Below are 20,212 nucleotides of genomic sequence, written 5' to 3'. Positions count from 1 at the left end.
ATGGGGTGGAGCTTAACACTGTTTTTGTATTCTTCTGTTATATGTCTTTGATATTAAAAATGTAAGGCGCATGCAGATAAACATAAAAACAGGGCGGCTGATATGTTTTTCCCTTTCTGATATAAGTAAACATAGATACGTGTATTTACACTAAAGTAAAGACAAAGGTTTCCCCTGACATTAAGTCTAGTCATGTCTGACTCTGGGGGTTGGTGCTCATCTCCATTTTTAAACCGAAGAACCGGCGTTGTCCGTAGACACCTCCAAGGTCATGTGACCAATATGACTACATGGAGTGGCATTACCTTCCTGCCGGAGCGGTACCTATTGATCTACTCACATGTGCATGTTTTCAAACTGCTAGGTTGGCAGAAGCTGGGGTTAACAGCAAGAGCTCACCCCACTCCCCGGATTGGAACCGGCAACCTTTCGGTCAGCAGATTCAGCAGCTCAGTGGTTTAATCCGCTGCGCCATCAGAGTTTTTTTTTTTACATTACATTGCATTAATTATAACACCGATTCCACTTTAATTTCTTCCTGTAGAATGATGGGATTTGTAGTTTGTTGAATTACTCAAATACCTTGGCTTGACCCACAATAGAGATTTCTACATGTCTCATCAAACTACACATCTTGGAATACCATAGGCTGAGGCCATAGCAACTAAAGCGTTATTAAAATGCTATAGTTAATGTAGTAGTGCGGATGGATTCTGAGTTAGGTTTTGGCACTTATATTCCTCCAAGGTGGGTTTGCTCATATGTTTAAGCAATTCATCATTCAAGATGCATGAGAAGTAGAGGCTGCGTGGAATCACAGTGTGAGAATCACTATCACTTCTATATTCAGCACCGTCACATTGCAGTCTAACATGCAGAAGGAACAGATATGTCTGATGACAATGTGCAGTGTGCATTTCTAAAGTGCCGCAACACTTACTCTCCATTATGTTTGTATGCACTCATCTTAAATGTTCTTCATCACACTGATTCTGGAAAGTAACAATAGTTAATAGTAGTAATAATTCACACTTTTGGTTATATCTATTGCTCCTTGCACACATTAGAGCCCAAAAAATCCAGATTGAGGTTTTTTTTTTTTAACCAAGTATGAAGGCAATGTCTGTGTCTCTTGGAGAGGAGAAGGATGGCGAGTGGATTTGGACAGTGAAAGAAAGGGGTTGCTCATCCATTCCCTAGTTAAAAGCATACACTCCCACGCAGCTGCTCTTAGCCCCACTGGGAAAATGAACACGATGGGTAGAAATTAACAACCAGAAATATACAGCTGGTGCATACAATTGAAGAAACAGGGAGAAAGATATGATTAAACCTTCCCCTCCAACACTACTACACTGATGATCCACTTCATCTTCTTAAGACTGCTTTGAAAAGCTGGATAATTCAATCATGGTTCTCTTGTGCAACATGCAAAGTTTGAAAAAAAATTGCTAAAGCTCCCCAAATGCCCCACCTACCATGGTCTTGGAAGTTTCATATTCAAAACAAGTTTTTTATTCTCATTTTGTAAACTGAAATTATGTAGTTTTTGCTATTGGGAATAATTACGATTCATCCAATTTAGTCTGGATTGCTTTAATGTGCATGCATTTTTCTGTTTCTATGTACAATAAGTTCTAGCCATTACATTTCTTCATTTAAAGTCTTGTTTATATATATGTTTATTTTGGTGACCACAAATTGTGGGGCTGTATTTTTCCTCTTGGCCGTTTGACATGTATGCTAGAATGTGTATAGCTGGCATGGTTAAATGAATGATCGGCTGAAATATAAATGCATTTGGTTGAGAGGATTTGATTATCTGAGGATCATTCTGAATAAAGAGCAGGATCAAGCCTCTGAATCCAGAACTGGTTTAGACTAGTAATGAAGCAAATATTTTCTACAGGAGGCATTATTTTGTAAAGATGGTGAATCTGAATTTCACAGTCATGAAAAGACACCTTCACTTTGCCATGGGAAACACCTTACAATTTGGCATGGGGGAATCAATTCAGGAAAACAGGGAAATGTGAGAGTTGTTGTGGCAGCAGCATCTCTTAAAATAAACCACAAACACACATACAAGATCATTATGCTTTGTCTTTGGAAGTCCCAGCTTCACTAAAATTGTAACTTGGATGCGAATGGATCAGTCGGTTGCCCAGCTCCATACTCTGCAGCTTGAAATTATGTGATCAGAAACATCATTTCTGCGGCCCTTTCTACACCCACGATCTGATCCCAGATTATCTTTTTATCTCAGATTATATTGCAGTGGAGAATGATATAATCCAGTTCAAATCAGATAACCTGGGATCAGATTTTGGGATAGAAGGACAGTGTAGAAGAGGCCTGGGTGTGGAAATGCTAGTCAGGCAGGGAAAGGAGCAAGCAAACAAGCAAAGAACATGCCACCGGATAGTTGTTTCCCATTTTAAAGTGAGAAGAGTAAGGGGCAGACAGACTTGAACGATTATTTATTCTTGGAAACTATTATAAAATCTTTTGACTTTTGAAAAGTACCCATATTTACTTGAGTCTAATGCATCATCAAATCTAATATGCACCTCAGTTTTCAAACCAATTTGAAAATGCCTCCCTTTAAAAGTCTCCAAGGAAAGAGCTACCACACTCCAAGGATGAATTCCACTGCTGAACAGCTCTTACAGTCAGGAAGTTCTACCTAAAGTTTAGGTGGAATCTCCTTTCCTGTAATTTGAACCCTTTGTTCTGAGTCCTAGTTTCCAGGACAACAGAAAACAAGCCTGTTCCCGCTTCCTTATGGCATCCTTTCGCATATTTATACATGGCTATCATGTCTCTTCTCAACCTTCTCTTCTGCAGAATGAACATGCCCAGTACTTTAAGACGCTTCTCATAGGGATGACCTTTGATCATTTTAGTTGCTCTCCTTCCATTGCAAGTTGTACGCCTTCCAGCTTGTCAATGCCTCTTTTGAACTGTGGTGCCCAGAATTGGACACAGTATTCCAGGTGAGGTCTGACCAAAGCGGAATAGAGAGGATTCCTTTGATCTAGACACTATACTCCTTTTGATGCAGCCAAAAACTCCATTGGCTTTTTATGCTGCTGCATCACACTGTTGGCCCACCATGTTCAACTTGTTGTCCACGAAGACTAAACACATGGACTGTTGTTGAGCCAGGCATCGCCTATTCTGTATCTTTGCATTTTATTTTTTCTTCCTATGTGTACTATCTTACATTTGTCCTTTTCGAAATTCATTTTGTTAGTTTTCAAGATCTTTTTCACATGTATTGTCATTGAGCCAGGCATCGTCCATCCTGCAACTTTGCATTGCATTTTTTTCTGCAGGGCTAGTTAAATGGTCATAGAAGTGAATTTGAAATGATAGCAGCCATGATTCACTGTATCAACCAAGGACATCACCACTCAAGGCACTAAAAATGTGTGTTCTCACAAACCCATCTAGGATTGGAACTATCCTAGAAGTGTGCCAGGATAATCACTCGTCTTATTGCACCAATTTGTTCCCCAATCACTTGAAGGAATTAGTAAGCACTGAACTTCTCATGGAGCCCTCGGTGGTGCAGCAGATTAAACTGCTGAACAGCTGAACTTGCTGACCGAAAGGTTGGCGGTTTGAATCCAGGGAGTGGTGAGCTCCGGCTGTTAGCCCCAGCTTCTGCCAACCTAGCAGTTCAAAAACATGCAAATGTGAGTTGATCAATAGATACTGCTCTGGCGGGAAAGTAACGGCGCTCCATGCAGTCATGCCGGCCACATGACCTAGGAGGCGTCTATGGACAACACTGGCTCTTTGGCTTAGAAATGGAGATGAGCACCAACCCCCAGAATTGGACACAACTAGACTTAATGTCAGGGGAAAACTTTTACATTTACCTACTGAGCTTATCAAACCTGCTGGGATTTATTTCTTCCCAATCTGTGCATTGCTTTTGTTCATCCATACTCTCACCTTTTCCACCAGAAGAATTGTACAATTATGTAAGTTCATTTAAAATCTCATGAAACTGAAGCTTTAAAATTAAATACTTCTATAAAGTTCACAAGCACCGTCCCTTTAGACACTTCAAATATAAATAAAAAAGGAAATACAGTAGAGTCTCACTTATCCAATATAAACAGGCCGGCAGAACGTTGGATAAGCGAATATGTGGGATAATAAGGAGGGATCAAGGAAAAGTCTATTAAACATCAAATTAGGTTATGATTTTACAAATTAAGCACCAAAACATCATGTTATACAACAAATTTGACAGAAAGGGTAGTTCAATACGCAGTAACGTTATGTAGTAATTATTGTATTTACAAATTTAGCACCAAAATATCATGATGTATTGAAAACATTGACTACAAAAATGTGTTGGATAATCCAGAATGTTGGATAAGCGAATGTTGGATAAGTGAGACTCTACTGTATGCCTTTTGCAATTGCTAGTCTTTCCCTTTTTTATGTATTCTTCAAGGGAGAGGGCTACTTCTCATTGTCAAACCTGCACAGGCTAGTAGTTTTCAGTACCTTGCTGGTTTGCAAAACGGATGATTCCAATTAATAAAAAAGAAAATAAGTATTTTGCAATTACAAACTTTCCCCTGATTTGTGTATTTGGCAAAGGAGTGGTCTATTTCTTGTCAAACCAGCTCAGGCTGGAGTTTGCAGCAGTTTGATCCCAACACATTTCATTGACTGTTTCCAAAAAAAGAAAAAAGGAAAGGAAAGCTAGCAAACAGTACGGGAATCCCTAATAAAGAGGAAAATCCTCTCAATGCCTGGAATTAGCAGTGAAATTGCACGATTTTGTGAATTGAATAAAAAGGGAATGAACAGGACAAAAGAAAACAGCCTAATCACCAGAAGGAAAAGGATTAGTGCTATAGCCTTGGGGAAATGAAACCGTTCAAAGTGATGCCCACAATGACACATGACAGTCCCCAAACTCACTGATGAATGCCTTTTGGATTACTAAAAAAACCCTAAAACACTTTGAACACAGATTCAAAGTGATTTCAGCTGTCAAAAATGGGAGTTCCCTGTTTTTTGAAAATTGTGGCTGAGGAGCCTCATACCAGTTCTACCACCAATGTGCAATAATGTTCCAAATGATGATCAGCTTGCAGATCTTGCAAAATGCATAACTGTAGATGGACAGCATGGCATGGTGTGTATGTGTGGTAAATGTGTGTGCATGTGCTTGCACATACTCTTTTGATTATGTTTCCCATTTTTGTTGCCCTTTCCCCAGGATAGAGCTGCGTGCATTGGGGAAAATCTCCATAGGGGAAGAGCTGACCGTTTCTTATGTGGACTTCCTCAATGTGTGTGAAGACAGAAGGCAGCAGTTGAAAAAGCAATATTATTTTGACTGCACCTGCGAACATTGTCAGAAAGGAATCAAAGATGATCTGATGTTGGCAGTGAAAGAAGAAGAAAAGGTATGTGTTTAGCTTGAAGACAACATGTTTATTCCAGAAATTACCAATGGTGCATACCTTGTATTGGTTAGGGCAGGGGTCCCCAAACTTTTTTAACAGGGGGCCAGTTCACGGTCCCTCAGACCATTGGAGGGCCGGATTATAGTTTTTTTTAAAAAAAAGCTATGAACAAATTCCTATGCGTACTGCACATATCTTATTTTGAAGTAAAAACAAAAACAAAAAAGGAACAAATACAGTCTCAATGTTAATAATAATAATAATAATAATCATCATCATCATCATCATCAAAATAATAAAGAGGGTTGGAAGAGACCCCTTGGGACATCTGCTCCCTCCCCCTTTTGCTTTTGTGCATCACATCATAATCAAAGCACCCCTGACAGATAGCCACCCAATAACAACAACAACAACACCACCACCATAATAAACATGGTTGGAAGAGACCCCTTGGGCCATAGAGTCCAACCCCTTTCTCCCTTTGTGAACCAAAACATAAAGCACCCCTGACCAACAACAACAACAACAACAATAATAATACACTAAAAATCAGGGTTGGAAGAAATTGCTAGCCTTCAAGAAAAATGAATCTACGACAGGGCTGCAAAGGAGGGAGTCTGTGTGGCAAGATAAAACGGGAGCCCTCTACCTTTTACCACAGGCATGCCTCTATTGTTGTTTCGCCTCCTCCATTGCAGGAAGGCGCATACCAGGTGAGGGAGGAGGAGGAAAAGGAGTGTGCGAGGTGAGCGAGGAGGCAGGAAAGGCACGCATCTTTCCCTCCTCTCTCGTTCTGTGCAGGCCTTCCTCAGCGGTAGCGAGGAGGAAAGGAGGAAAGGCCCACGCCTTTTCCTCGCCCCGTGAGGCCCTTCCTCGACAGCGGGAAAGTTGCGTGCGTGACGAGGAAATGGCGTGCGCCTTTCTCACTTCTCTCACCTCACGCGCACCTTTCCCACTGCCTTCCTCGAGGGCGGCAGCGGGAAAGCTGCCCACGAGGTGAGGGAGGAAAGTCACATGCCTTTTCCTCGCCTCGTGCAGCTCTTCCTCGGCGGCAGCAGCGGGAAAGGTGAGTGCAGGGCGAGGAAAAGCCATGCACCTTTCCTCCCTCACCCTGCGCTCACCTTTCCCGCTGCCTCCCTCAGCAGCGGCAGCGGGAAAGCGCCCCACGCAGCGGGGGAGGAATGCCCTTTCCTCCCCCCGTGCAGCCCTTCCTCGATGGTGGGAAAGCTGCCCCTGGGGTGAGGGAGGAAAGCTGCACACCTTTTCCTCGCCCCGTGCGGCCCTTCCTCAGCAGCGGCAGTGGGAAAAGTGCCTGTGGGGCGATGGAGATAAGAAAGGCATGTGCCTTTTCCTCCTTCTCCACACTACACGCACCTTTCTTGGCGGAGGAGGAAGGAGCCACCACCGCGGGGGCCGGATAAATGGCTCCGATGGGCCGGATGTGGCCCGCGGGCCGTACTTTGGGGACCCCTGGGTTAGGGATTTGAATTATTTTAAGCAATACCCTTTTCCATATAGCTGGTCTCAAGACTGCTTCCAATGGGCACAGCCACAGAGGGGTTTTGGGCTCTATCCCTTTCTTATACCTTTTCCATGTTGCTAAAAGTCTGGATATTATTATAAGGCAAAGGTAAAGGTTTTCCCCTGACGTTAAGTCCAGTCGTGACTGACTCTGGGGGTTGGTGCTCATCTCCATTTCTAAGCCGAAGAGCCGGCGTTGTCCATAGACACCTCCAAGGTCATGTGGCCAGCATGACTGCATGGAGTGCCGTTACCTTCCCGCTGGAGCGGTACCTATTGATCTACTCACATTTGCATGTTGTCGAACTGCTAGGTTGGCAGAAGCTGGAGCTAACAGCAGGCGCTCACTCCGCTCCCCAGATTTGAACCTGGGACCTTTTGGTCTGCAAGTTCAGCAGCTCAGCGCTTTAACACACTTCACCACCATATATATATATATATATATATATCCTTTAAATTCTTTGTTCACCTTGTCCTTTTAATCCCATAAATAAGCATGCCAACCATATTTTAAATTGCATCCCTCTAACTTAAGTAATTTTTTGTTGTCCAATTTAATCCAGTCCTTTAGCCAGCTAAAATTTGTGGCTTCGTAATATCTGAGATCTGGGAATGCCAGGCCCCCTCTGTCATTCACATCAATAAGATTCCTATAGGCAATTCTGGCTTTTCTTCCATTCCACGTGAATTTAACCACATCCTTCTTCCAGTTTTCAAACACCTTTACCCCCTTGATAATTGGAAAATTTTGAAACAAAAACAACATTTTGGGTAATACCATCATTTTGATCACTGCAATCCTCCCTAACCAAGTAAATTGGAGTCATTGCCAATTTTCAAGGTCTCTTTTTATCTCCTTCCACGTTTTGTTATAGTTATTTAGATAGAGTTTACTATTTTTATTAGTTAACCATAGTCCAAGATATTTTACTTTTGGCACTAACTTACAATTAGATAATTTCTCTAGGTCAGCCGTATCGCTATTAGATAAATTTTTGGTTGGAAAAACAGATTTCTCCTTATTGATTTTAAAGCCTGACACCCTTCTAAATTTGTTGATGATCTCCAATAATGTGTGTGTACTTTTTCCATAAATGACTCTGTGCCTATAGCTGCAGCCTCCAATGAAATACATCTAGAGCTATGTTTACATAATGTCTCCCTTTATTGAACCTTTTCTCTGTTGAATTATTTGGTGAGGGAATCCTATGCATTGCAGAAAATTAAGGATGGGGGTATTCATTGCTTCCATGTCAATAGGATGAAAAACTTTAGCTATCTGAGATACTGAATCCTATCCTTTACCTAAGAGAAAATTTCTCTGGGAATCTCTAGGGCCCCTTCTACACTGCTATACAATCCAGATTATCAAATCAGATAATCCGCATTATCTGCTTGCAACTGGATTATATGAGTCTACACCTTGAGTGTTCTTCGGGGTGAGAAAGGCATGGTATAAATAGGGTAAATAAATAATAAATAAATACAGTGTTCCCTCACTTATTGCTGGGGTTAGGTTCCAAGACCACCCGCAATAAATGAAAATCCGCGAAATAGGGACGCTATATTTATTTTAATATTTATACATTATTTTAATAGCAATACACTATTTTAAGTCTTTATCAACCAATCGTGTGCTGATAAATCGCCTCCTTCTCCTCCCGTTGCTGCTTGGGCTCCTTTGGCTTCTCCTTCCTCTCTTCCTTAGGCTGTAAATTGTAATTTTTTATAATTTATAATAGTCTTTTAGAGTTTATTGAAAAACCGCGAAACAGCGAATCTGCGAAAAGTGAACCGCGAAGTAGTGAGGGAACACTGTACACTGCTATATAATTGAGTTCAAAGCAGATAATCTGGTTTTATACGGCAGTGTAGAAAGGGCCTAGGAGTATGATGATCATTATTCTGATATCAGAATAGACCTCCAGGACAACCAATCATCTAGAAAGAAAACATGAACAAATCAACATCCCTATGGCATGCAAACAGACAGAAACAGCCCCCAGCATTCTGCATCTTCATTGCAAAGGAAAATTTGGAAAGGGCAAGTTGGAGTGAAGAGGTTGTGCTGGCAATACATGCATCAATCTGCTGAATTCCTACTCTGTCCATAAGGAAGCTGCCAGATGTTCTTAAAGGGTTTTCTCATATAGCACAACATGGACCCATGGACCCGGGGTCCCCAGATGTTTTGGCCTTCAACTCCCAGAAATCCTAACAGCTGGTAAACTGGCTGGGATTTCTGGGAGTTGTAGGCCAAAAACATCTGGGGACCCCAGATTGAGAACCACTGCTTTGAAGGATCTTTCCAGATTGCTGAAACTATAATTTCGTTCAGCACCTTGGATAGCTCTAATAGACTTCAGGGAAAAGAACCAGAAGAGGTTGACAGCGCTTCTGAAATTGGAGTCACCATTCCCTGCTTTCTGAAATCTCAAGGGGTGAATGCAAAGCTGTTTCCCAAATGAAAGCTTAATCACATATATAGACAGAAAATGAGTACTGACAATTATGATTCTGATCCCAAATAAGTTTCCAGGACAACCAGTGGTCTCCTATCTACACACATACAATTTAAATAATACTTCTGCACTAAAATTAGTTGCATCCTTGTAACTGTGGCTTATAAGGTACTTCGTAGCATCAATAGGATTGTCATTCAGGATTTTCAGATGAGGCTTGAAAGAAGACTCTCATGATGTAATTGGCATTTGTACACTGTATATGGATTTATCAAAAAGATAACATGTATGCATGTGTTATACACACACACACACACATAGTGTGTGTGTGTGTGTGTGAGTAGTCTGCATAATTTTGTTTTTAATTCGTATTTTGGATCAAATTCATAAATTTGTGCTAACAAATCAATATTAGAAACATGCAGAAAAGGCAGTAGTGGTGAATTTAAGAATCAAAACACTCACCAATCATTTTTGTTAAGATTCTGTAACATTCGGATGCCTACCAAGATCAGTTTAATTTTCAGTATAATCATTAAGCAACTTTGGTAAAGCCAAGAGAACACAGCCATCTCGAATATAGTTTGGGAAGGCGAGGACCCCATGGCAGAGAATGCAAAAAGCCCTTCCCTAAACTACATTTCCCAGAATGCAATGTTCAGCATCAGAAGGACCCAATGAGGGCTGCTGCAACCAGTTGTTTAGAGTCAGTCTAATAATAATAAATAAAATTAATGAATCTGCAAAGAGGACTTAAGTAAGCAAGTAATAGTATAACTCTGTGCTAAGTTGAAGTTGTGTGGTTGTGTGTTATAAAGACAGACAGACATTCAATAGAATTGCTGTTGTCGCATTTTGGGGGGATAAATTGTTTTTGTCTAAACTTTTTAAAATCCCCAAAAATCTGTAGATGTGTGAATCTTTTTGAAAATTCTGGGGATTGATGCCCTGGTTATCTTGTGCATTGTGTATAAAATTCAAGTAGATAGGTCTTGTAGTTTTTTTAAAAAAAATTGTTGTTTATAAAATTTAAATTTTTTTCCTGTGGATAAGTGAAATGTTCTGAAATTTGGTGGGCTAACAGGAATAAATGTGTTCTACCACCGTAGCACGTTTCACTCCAATAGCTTTAAAAGTGAGGGAGAAAGGAGTCCTTGAAGTTTCCCCAATTAAAGTAATTATACTATAACGAAATAGTAATGGAATTTTGTTACTCTCATTATAGTAACAAATTTTTCACAAAATACGAGGGCTATCCAGAAAATATGTGACGTTTTGGAATTAAAAATTAATGAAGTATAGGATAAAATATTTATTATATGCAGTTAAAAGCCATACTTCAGTAGTACCTTTAAACATAGTACCCATTCAAAATTAGGCCCTTTTCAGAACTATTAATGAGTTTGCAAACTTTCTTCCCTTTGCAGTTTCCCGCCGCGTCCAGAAGCTCAGCCAGCTGAAGAATGAATGCAGGAGGGAGGAGGAAACAAATCACCCGCTCGCTCTCGCTTCTTTTCAAACAGCCAGAATCGGCCAAGGCTTCGTGGCTGTTTCTCCTCGGAGGCTACACCGCTTTCCTCCACACGCGGGTTTACCTCTCCTTCCGAGGAGAAACAGCCACGAAGCCCTGGCCGATTCTGGCTGTTTGAAAAGAAGCGAGAGCGAGCGGGTGATTTGTTTCCTCCTCCCTCCTGCATTCATTCTTCAGCTGGCTGAGCTTCTGGACGCGGCGGGAAACTGCAAAGGGAAGAAAGTTTGCAAACTCATTAATAGTTCTGAAAAGGGCCTAATTTTGAATGGGTACTATGTTTAAAGGTACTACTGAAGTATGGCTTTTAACTGCATATAATAAATATTTTATCCTATACTTCATTAATTTTTAATTCCAAAACGTCACATATTTTCTGGATAGCCCTCGTATAATTTAGAAACACTTTAGTAATTAAGCGGCAGCACCCCTCTGCCAGTTTTGTAATGACTTTTGAACCATTTTTAATGGATCCAGATAACATGCATATATATATCCTTAAAGTCAAGATTTAGGTAATTCAGGCATGCTTAAACAACGCACAGAATATTAGGAGGGGGATCAGAGTGGGACCAGGACTATGGTTGTGGAACGTCAAGCTAAAACTCACCTTCAAGTTGTTGTAACGGGAGAATGGCACTGTCCCCACTGCTGTTGTTGGCCATTTTCTCCCTTATGCTATGATGATAAGATGATAACTTGGATTGCCAAATTGATGCTCTTTAAGCTGCCTGACACGGATAAGGAAGCACAGGCTAATTGTTTCCATTTGCCTCTTTTAGCCATCCCCAGAAGTAGTGAAAGATGTCATTCAGTTCTCCAAAGAAGCAATAGAAAAAATTGACAAAGCTCGTTCCGAAGGGTTATACAAAGAAGTAAGTCATGATGCCTTTCCAATATTTTGAGTGAGTACACAGTCCTACCCTATGCCAATGTTACTTTACAGCTTTATGATTATTAACACGTGATTCACAGCTATTTTCTGAAATGGACTGCACCATACAGTATGTTTGAACTAACTCTGCTGTTTCCATGGACTGGAAATCACACATACTTACAAAATACAACAACGTGAAACAAAATTAAGAGTACAAAGAGGAACAAAGCAAAATAACCACTATCGTAGAAAACAAAACAATTTTTATTATATACAAATGCAAGTAACACACCTCTATCTAGAACATACAACTTATACACATTCTAAACAAACACCTACTAAACTAATCTACAAGCCTCCCACTCGTTACCTGTTGATTTAAACCTCTTATTTGTTAAGTCCCTTTAAATATAACTATTTCTACCTTTCTACTTTTAATAACACTCTTTTATATCAGAAAACCAGAAGATTGTTTCCCTCTTTGCTGTATTAAATAAATAAATATGTTTCAGTCTTTTTTGAATTGAGTCGAGGATTTCTCCTTAATCAACATTGTCAATGTGTCCATCTCAGCTAATTCACATATTTTCATCAGCCAGTCTTCTTGCATTAGTATATCTGTCTCTTTCCTAAACCATTTTTGGAGAGATCGGAATAAAATCCATGGGTTTTGTTATCACGATGATCCTAGAAAATTATGACAATAAAATGCATACCAGCAATTTTTAATTCTATTGACGACCATCCTGGGCTTTTTTTTGTAATACATTTTTTTCTTTTTATTAATTTATGTTCTGATGTTACTTACCTTTTGCCCTTTTCTGATTCTAAAAGAGGACACCCATTGATCTTCAGTACCCTTGCCATTTCTTGCGCTGTCACATCTAAGTATTGCAGAGATGGACCATTGTGTCAAGCTCTGATTTTCATCTGTTTTGTTCTTAGGTTGTAAAGCTGTGTCGAGCATGTCTAGAAAAGCAGGAACCAGTGCTAGGAGACACCAACATTTACATGCTCCGGATCCTGAGCATTTTGTCAGAAGTCCTCTCTTACCTCCAGCACGTTGATGAGGCAGCTGGATACTCAAAACGAATGGCGGATGGCTACTTGTACGCAACCTAAGTCATGTGCTACATAACCGGAATAAGCAGCCTGGTACCTCCAGATGTTTTGAAACACAACTCCCATAAACTTTGATTTCAGACTTATAGAAGTTGTAAGCCAAAAAGATCTGGATACCAGGATTCCTTCTCCTGTTTAGTAATATCGCTATTAATTCTTATTATTAATATATAACAAAAATATCAATTATGGGATACGAGTGTTTGTGTATTTATATCAGGCATTGGCAAACTTTTTTTTGCCTTGGGGCCACATTGTGGGCCTGACCGAGATGGCCAGACTAGAAGAGAGAGGGCCTGTAAGAGGGTGGAGCCGGGAGGGGACAGCAATAATAATAATAATAATAATTATTATTATTATTATTTTATTTTTGTACCCCGCCACCATCTCCCCAGAGGGACTCGGGGCGGCTCACAGATATAAAACCAGCATACAGTGATATCAAATACAAATATTTGCAAGGGTCTGGATCATCCTCAGGTTGTCCTCCTGGCTTAAGCATGTAGTTGTAGTTCACCTACATCCAGAGAGCACTGTGGACTCAGACAATGATGAATCTGGACCAGACTTGGCACGAATACTCAATATGCCCAAATGTGGACACTGGTGGAGTTTGGGGAAAATAGACCTTGACAGCTGGGAGTTATAGTTGCTGGGATTTATAGTTCACCTGCAATCAAAGAGCCCCTTGAACCCCACCAATGAAAGAATTGGGCCAAACTTCTCTGAAATATGTTTTTAATGGTCTTTGGCGACCCCTCTGACACCCCCCTCGTGACCCCCTCAGGTTGAGAAACACTGATCTAGAGGCACAAGATGTTGTGGCTATCTTGGTGAAGCTAAGTAACTGTCTGTGTGATCGGGGTGTCTGAGAACACTTTCTTTGACTTTCATGACAGAAGAAAGGGGCATACATGTATTACACAAACCCTGAAAGAGATGCTCTACATTCTGTTCAACTCAGAGATCTGGATCTGTTTTGGTCCTGTTGTCTTCAGGGTTGGAATGGTGGATGGAATGATGGGTGGATGGATGGGGTAGGAAATAAGTGCACATTTCAATTTGTTACTGGGATTCAATGGGTGGAGGAAAGGCCAGAGTGAGCATCTCCAAATCCAAACACCTTGACACACTCCTGAAGCATTGCTTTCATTCATCTGGGAGTACAGGAAGGAATATGGACAACTTGCAAATCCTGGTATGCAAGTGTAAAGTTGCTTCTACATTTCTACTTTGCAGGAAGCTTTACCATCCCAACAATGCACAACTTGGAATGGCTCTTATGAGAGCAGGAGTGACCCATTGGCATGCTGGTCTCATTGAAGCAGGGCATGGGATGATTTGCAAAGCTTACGCTATTCTTCTTGTGACACATGGCCCAACACATCCAATCACCAAAGATCTAGAGGTAGGTGGATACCAAGGAATTGAGAACGTCTCTGTAAACTTCTTGCATGAAAAAAATGGTTCATTTTGCAAGGATTCATCCATTCAAATAATATACACATCACTTTTCAGAATGCACATTTACTGTAGTAAGCAGCTCTTGTTCCTTGTGTCTTAGGGCCAGAAAGGCTACATAAGCACCCCAAAGTCCCTTTTTCACAATAGAATTATAGCCATGTGATTCCACTTTATCTGCCGTGGCAGCTTTCTATGGAGTTCTGGGATTTCTAGTTTAGGAAGAGACATAAAATATTATTCTATAATAGTGTAACACATGCTCATTCTGAATATGTAATAGGTTACATTGTGTTTTTGATTGTTCTAAATGTATATTGGTAAATGGAGTGTTTAGTACATTTAAAAATTATAGGTTTTACTCTTGCTTTAATACAGTAGAGTCTCACTTATCCAAGCCTCGCTTATCCAAGCTCCTGGATTATCCAAGCCATTTTTGTAGTCAATGTTTTCAATATATCATGATATTTTGGTGCTAAATTTGTAAATACAGTAATTACAACATAACATTATTGCATTTTGAACTACTTTTTCTGTCAAATTTGTTGTATAACATGATGTTTTGGTGCTTAATTTGTAAAATCATAACCTAATTTGATGTTTAATAGGCTTTTCCTTAATCCCTCCTTATTATCCAAGATATTCGCTTATCCAAGCTTTTGCCAGCCGTTTAGCTTGGATAAGTGAGACTACTGTATACTCAAAGCTACCTTGGGTTTTATGTGGGAGAAAAATGGGATGTAAAACAAATATATAAGACAGTGTGAAGGAACCTTAAGTAGGTGTTCAGTTTTGCATTATTTCCAGGAATATCTGCTGAAGCAGGCATCAGTGTTGGAAATGTACTTTGTGAGTCCAGAGAGATTTCAGCTTTCATTACAGATGAAATGTGAGACGAATCCATCCAGCTACATGGAGGTCCAGAAATGTTCCTCCCCTTCATGAAGCTGTAGTCTTTGAAATGTTCTCCTAACTTTTGGAAATACAAGGAGAAGTGGAGGAGAGAAAACCCCTGCAATTTCTAATCAGTAGACTTCCTTTCTCTTTGTATGGAGAAGAAAAAATGGAATTGGAGGAAGACTGGGGTTAAATGATGTTGCAGGAGGCGGCGATTGGGCTCTACCCTCTTGGTTATTTGTTCCTAACTTGTGGTCTTCCTGGTGTTTTGGACCAACTCCCAGAATTCCTAACAGCTGGCCAAGCTGAGTGGGGCATATGGAATTTGATGCCCTCCTAAAATATCAAGGACCAAAGATTGGGAACTACTATCCTAGGGTATAATCCAGCTCCTTGAGATTATTACACACACAGACATCCTGGTGAGCACAAAGATACATGAGAACACACGTTTCAAACTCAAGGCCCACAGGCTGAATCTGGCTCACTGTATCTCACTGTGACCCTCCAGATGCTGAACTACAATTCATGTGGTCCTCAACATTAGACATAATCATCATCATCATCATCATGTTTATTTATAACCGCGCTTATTCTCTCCACAGAGAAGACTCATAGCTACTGTAAAGGAGACTCAAAGCTGATGGGAATTGTGATATAGTTACATCTGGAAGGCTGTAGTCTGTTCTATTTAGTCAGAATAGTGGGTTTTGAATTTATATACAAGGCTCATGGATATCATGTCTGACTTTAAAATGTCTTCTAACCTTTTCCCAATCTCAGAGCCACAAATGCTGTTCCTATTATCCTCAATCAGCATGGCAGATCATCAAAACTGATGGTTGTCATTCAATAACACTTAGGGGTCCAAACTGGTTAAAAACCGAAGAGCACAAACCGCCATGTAAAAATAATTATAGTTGATCCTCTGTATCCACATATTCAATGGCCCATTGAAGGCAACCAGAAGGCGGTTGTGGCCCTCAATGAAAATAAATTTGACATCCCTATACTAGAATATACTAGAATTGGGGCCTCTGGTGGCACAGTGTGTTAAAGCGCTGAGCTGCTGAACTTGCGGACCAAAAGGTCCCAGGTTCAAATCCCGGGAGCGGAATGAGCGCTCGCTGTTAGCCCCAGTTCCTGCCAACCTAGCAGTTCAAAAACATGCAAATGTGAGTAGATCAATAGGTACCGCTCCGGCGGGAAGGTAACGGCGCTCCATGCAGTCATGCCGGCCACATGACCTTGGAGGTGTCTACGGACAATGCCGGCTCTTCGGCCTAGAAATGGAGATCAGCACCAACCCCCAGAGTCGGTCATGACTGGACTTAACATCAGGGGAAACCTTTACCTTTTTATACTAGAATATTAAAGAATCACAGCTTGGAAATATAGTAATGCATCTATTCAGGAGTTGTAACAATAAAAAGTAAATCCCAAACTTTGATGTGGCCTATGTTTGATGAAATCTCAGAAGTCAGAGAGATGGTAGTATAAGATTTCCCACAGTAAGGGATGGGGCCCGGCTAGAGTTATATAAAATTCCTTTCTTCTGTACATAACTATACATAGATAGGATGCATAGCTGGTGGGATGACAGGCTGAAAACAGTTGCAGTTTGAGTCCTCAGGGATCATAAGAACGAGGGGATCTTGGTTTGTACATCTCACAGGTCCTTTGTTTCCGTCTAATCAGGCCATGAGGATTCAGACTGAGATGGAGCTGCGCATGTTCCAGCAGAATGAGTTTATGTACTACAAGATGAGAGAGGCGGCTTTGCAGAACCAGCAGATCCAGGTCTTGCCTGAACCCACCAATGAGATTTCACCTGGCATCTTCCAGAAGAAGCAATAACAAAGCTCCTTGATTACCCTGGAGAAGTATAGTCCTATTCTAGAAGCAGGAACAATATCTGAGCAGGAAAAAGTGAAATCCAAAGGGAAAATGTGGCATTTTGGATTGGAGGATTTAACTCTCCAGCAGACAGCGCCAGAGAGACACATGCTCTGCTTCTTGGTCTATAAGTGTTTCAAAGAGTTACACACACATGTGTGCATACATATGCCTATATTCATTATTATTAATAAAATCATTACGGTGACACGCATAGCTTCAACATTTGTTTCATTCAGTGTGGCCTGGTTCATACACTTGTAAAAACCTCACTTTGATCTTCCTTTGCAACATATTGGATACAATCCTGGAATAGCATGGTGGAAGAATGAAGAAAGGAAAGAAAATGTTAAAATATTGATTGATTCAACAATTTTCTTATTGCAGACCACTACTTTTTTATGTTCTTACTCCCCAGGCAGTTGATTTTTTTGTTTCTTGGAAAAATAAAACAAGGGAGTCCCAGGATTCTGTTTGTGCTTGATGACTACATTTCACATGGTCTTGCATAAATAGTGACCTGATGTGCTCATGTGAAATAGTTGCAAGCTTTCTTTGGAAAGGCACTGTTTATTGTGCTTAATTTAATTATGTGTGAGAATTTTACAGAATTTGATCATTTTCGGACACATTTAACTCAGGGTTGAGAACTATGTTTTCCAGATGTTGTTGGGCTGCAACTCCCAACATTCTTCATCAGAGGTTCTCGACCTGTGGGTCCCTAGATGTTTTGGCCTTCAACTCCCAGAAATCCTAACAGTTGGTAAAATGGCTGGGATTTCTGGGAGTTGTAGGCCAAAACACCTGGGGACCCACAGGTTTAGAGCCATTGCTCTTCATCATTAACCTTATTGGCTAGGGTTGCTAGTAGCAATCCAACAACAGCTAGAGGACCAGATAATTCTTATCCCTACAGGAGCATAATGGGTGCTTTTAAGATTCAGTAAGGATTGTGAAGTTATTTTAAAAAAAGAAAGACTACGAAACTAAAGAAAGTAAAATCAAATACTAATGGTATTTGTATTTGGAAGTATACTGCAATTTTTCTTAGTCAGAAAATGTCATACTTAACTTGCCTGGTAGAATTTGACTCTTGTGTTGGAGACTTGTTTATGTAAATAACTTGAGTAATATTACTTGCTTTTCAAACAAAACCCAGAAACAACTAGAAAGTGAACACAATGGAAAACATTCCGCCTTGTTTATACTGTGAAGGGAATGTGTGATCATGGCTTATTGCTTGAATGGAGAAAATGTATGGTCGACCACTTTCAATACAATCTAGCCTTGTCTTGTGCTCCGTCTGTGTGTCAACAGTTACACAGCAACTGGAAATTTGGCTGGTGACTTCATCCATCAGTCTATTTCCATTATGGAAAAAGCATTGTCTGCTGAATTTCTAGTTCATATTATACAGTAGTGTTGTGTAATCCGGGTAAACAGTGAGCCATTTCATGTCCTGGCTTCCGATGGGGCCCCCAATCCATTTTTGGGGAGCGTTCTGAATACAGGAGAGTAGATCTGTTTTCGCTCTGGGGGTGCTGAAAGATCTGTTTTCTATCTACCCATTATGTAGTGGAGGCTTCCCATGCTCTCCTTCCCATTTAAGCTGTTTGTTTCTACTCTAGAAGAGAGGTGCTTGGCTACAGGCAGGCACACACACTTTAAGGAGGCTTCTTACCTCTTTCTACTCTAGAGGAGAGGCTCTTGGCTGCAGACAGCTGCACACTTTAAGGAAGCTTCTTGTTCTTAAAGCTTTTTTCTACTCTAGAGGAGAGGCGCTTGGCTGCAGGAGAGGCACATGCATGTGCTTTCTCAGTCTCAACAGCACCAGCATGTCATGCAGCTTTCCAAGAGGCATTTTAAGGAGGCCCAGGGAAGGAAGAGCATAGCTCAATAGAGCTATGCTCCCTGGACTACCTTAAAAATCCCGTTTTCAGTGTCTGCAATCTCCTTTCTGCTTGCTGGTTTTACTTCCTTAAAGCTGTTTCTACTTCTACTCTAGAGGAAAGGTAGGCTTCTCTTTTTGTTTGCTAGGATTACTATTAATTATCTTTTTGAAGTATTTTCTGAAGGAGAGGAAGGGAAGGGAAGAAAGAAGGTAAAAGGGCGAGTCTCAGTCTTCAAGCCCTCAAACTGCATGCACACACACCCCACCCATCATTCCTCAGGTTCCCAATTCCCAGTCAATCCCACTAAATACAAAGAATCAGGAAAATAAAGGAAAAAAAGATTTGACTGAGATGCCAAATAGGGGAAGAGGAGCTGAGATTGGCTCGTGCTTGCTTTTTTGTCGGGTGGGTTTTCATACTAGGAGGGCCCTTACTGTTAAGGGCTCCCGAAGTACTGAAGGAAATGGAGGAAACAAAATTCACACCCTATTATACAGCTACTTCATGCAAACAACTGGCTACAAAAATAAGCAATTGTTGCAGTGTATGCCTGCCTTCCCCAATGTGATGGCATTCAAATGTGATGGCAATTCCAATAGTCCAATAGTCCCCATCTAACATGGGATTATAACTTGACATATCACTATTTTATTCATTTATATTCTGCCTTTCTTCCAATAGCAAGACTCAAATTAAATAGCAATATATTTGAAACAGTCCTCTCCTCTTCTCCTATGTATGTTTGTGTTATGCTTTTTTTAAAATGGAGAGGGCTGGTTGAGCACAATCCCTTTCCTTTTGTATCTCAACTTCTGCCTTGGATTTCACTTGAGAGAAAAGTGAGATTTGTTTAATTTACTTTAATTTTTAAATTCATTTAATAAATAAAACGCAGTAAAATAACATACTGCAAAACTGCTCTATACAATGTTTCAGTGGTGAGACTGGCTCAACTAGTTGCTGAGAATACTGTCAGCCCTCCACATTCGCTGGGGTTAGGGGCACAGGAGCCCCATGAAAGTAAAACACCATGCATAAAGAAATGTTTCAACCTAAGAGAATATGTTCCTAGAAATGTCTAGTTCTTCCAGCATGACTATGGTCAACTTCCATCA

General features: G+C 40.6%; 1 protein-coding gene across 2 annotated transcripts in view; it reads left to right on the top strand.

Annotated features, from left to right (window-relative positions):
- The window catches only part of smyd1 (SET and MYND domain containing 1), a 44,431-nt gene extending 27,016 nt beyond the window's left edge, over positions 1-17,415 (top strand). For both annotated transcript variants that reach the window (XM_003222367.4, XM_003222368.4), the window contains 5 exons: positions 5,252-5,441; positions 11,735-11,827; positions 12,775-12,938; positions 14,191-14,359; positions 17,008-17,415. In XM_003222367.4, the coding sequence (XP_003222415.1) occupies positions 5,252-5,441; positions 11,735-11,827; positions 12,775-12,938; positions 14,191-14,359; positions 17,008-17,166 (775 nt within the window). In that variant the 3' untranslated portion in view covers positions 17,167-17,415. The remainder of the gene's footprint in view (positions 1-5,251; positions 5,442-11,734; positions 11,828-12,774; positions 12,939-14,190; positions 14,360-17,007) is intronic.
- The last annotated feature ends 2,797 nt before the right edge of the window (positions 17,416-20,212 follow it).

This window comes from Anolis carolinensis, chromosome 6 (genome assembly GCF_035594765.1).
Source record: "Anolis carolinensis isolate JA03-04 chromosome 6, rAnoCar3.1.pri, whole genome shotgun sequence".
NCBI classification, from domain to species: domain Eukaryota; kingdom Metazoa; phylum Chordata; class Lepidosauria; order Squamata; family Dactyloidae; genus Anolis; species Anolis carolinensis.
Note: the sequence above shows the minus strand (reverse complement) of the source record. Positions and strands in the feature narration are given on the sequence as shown.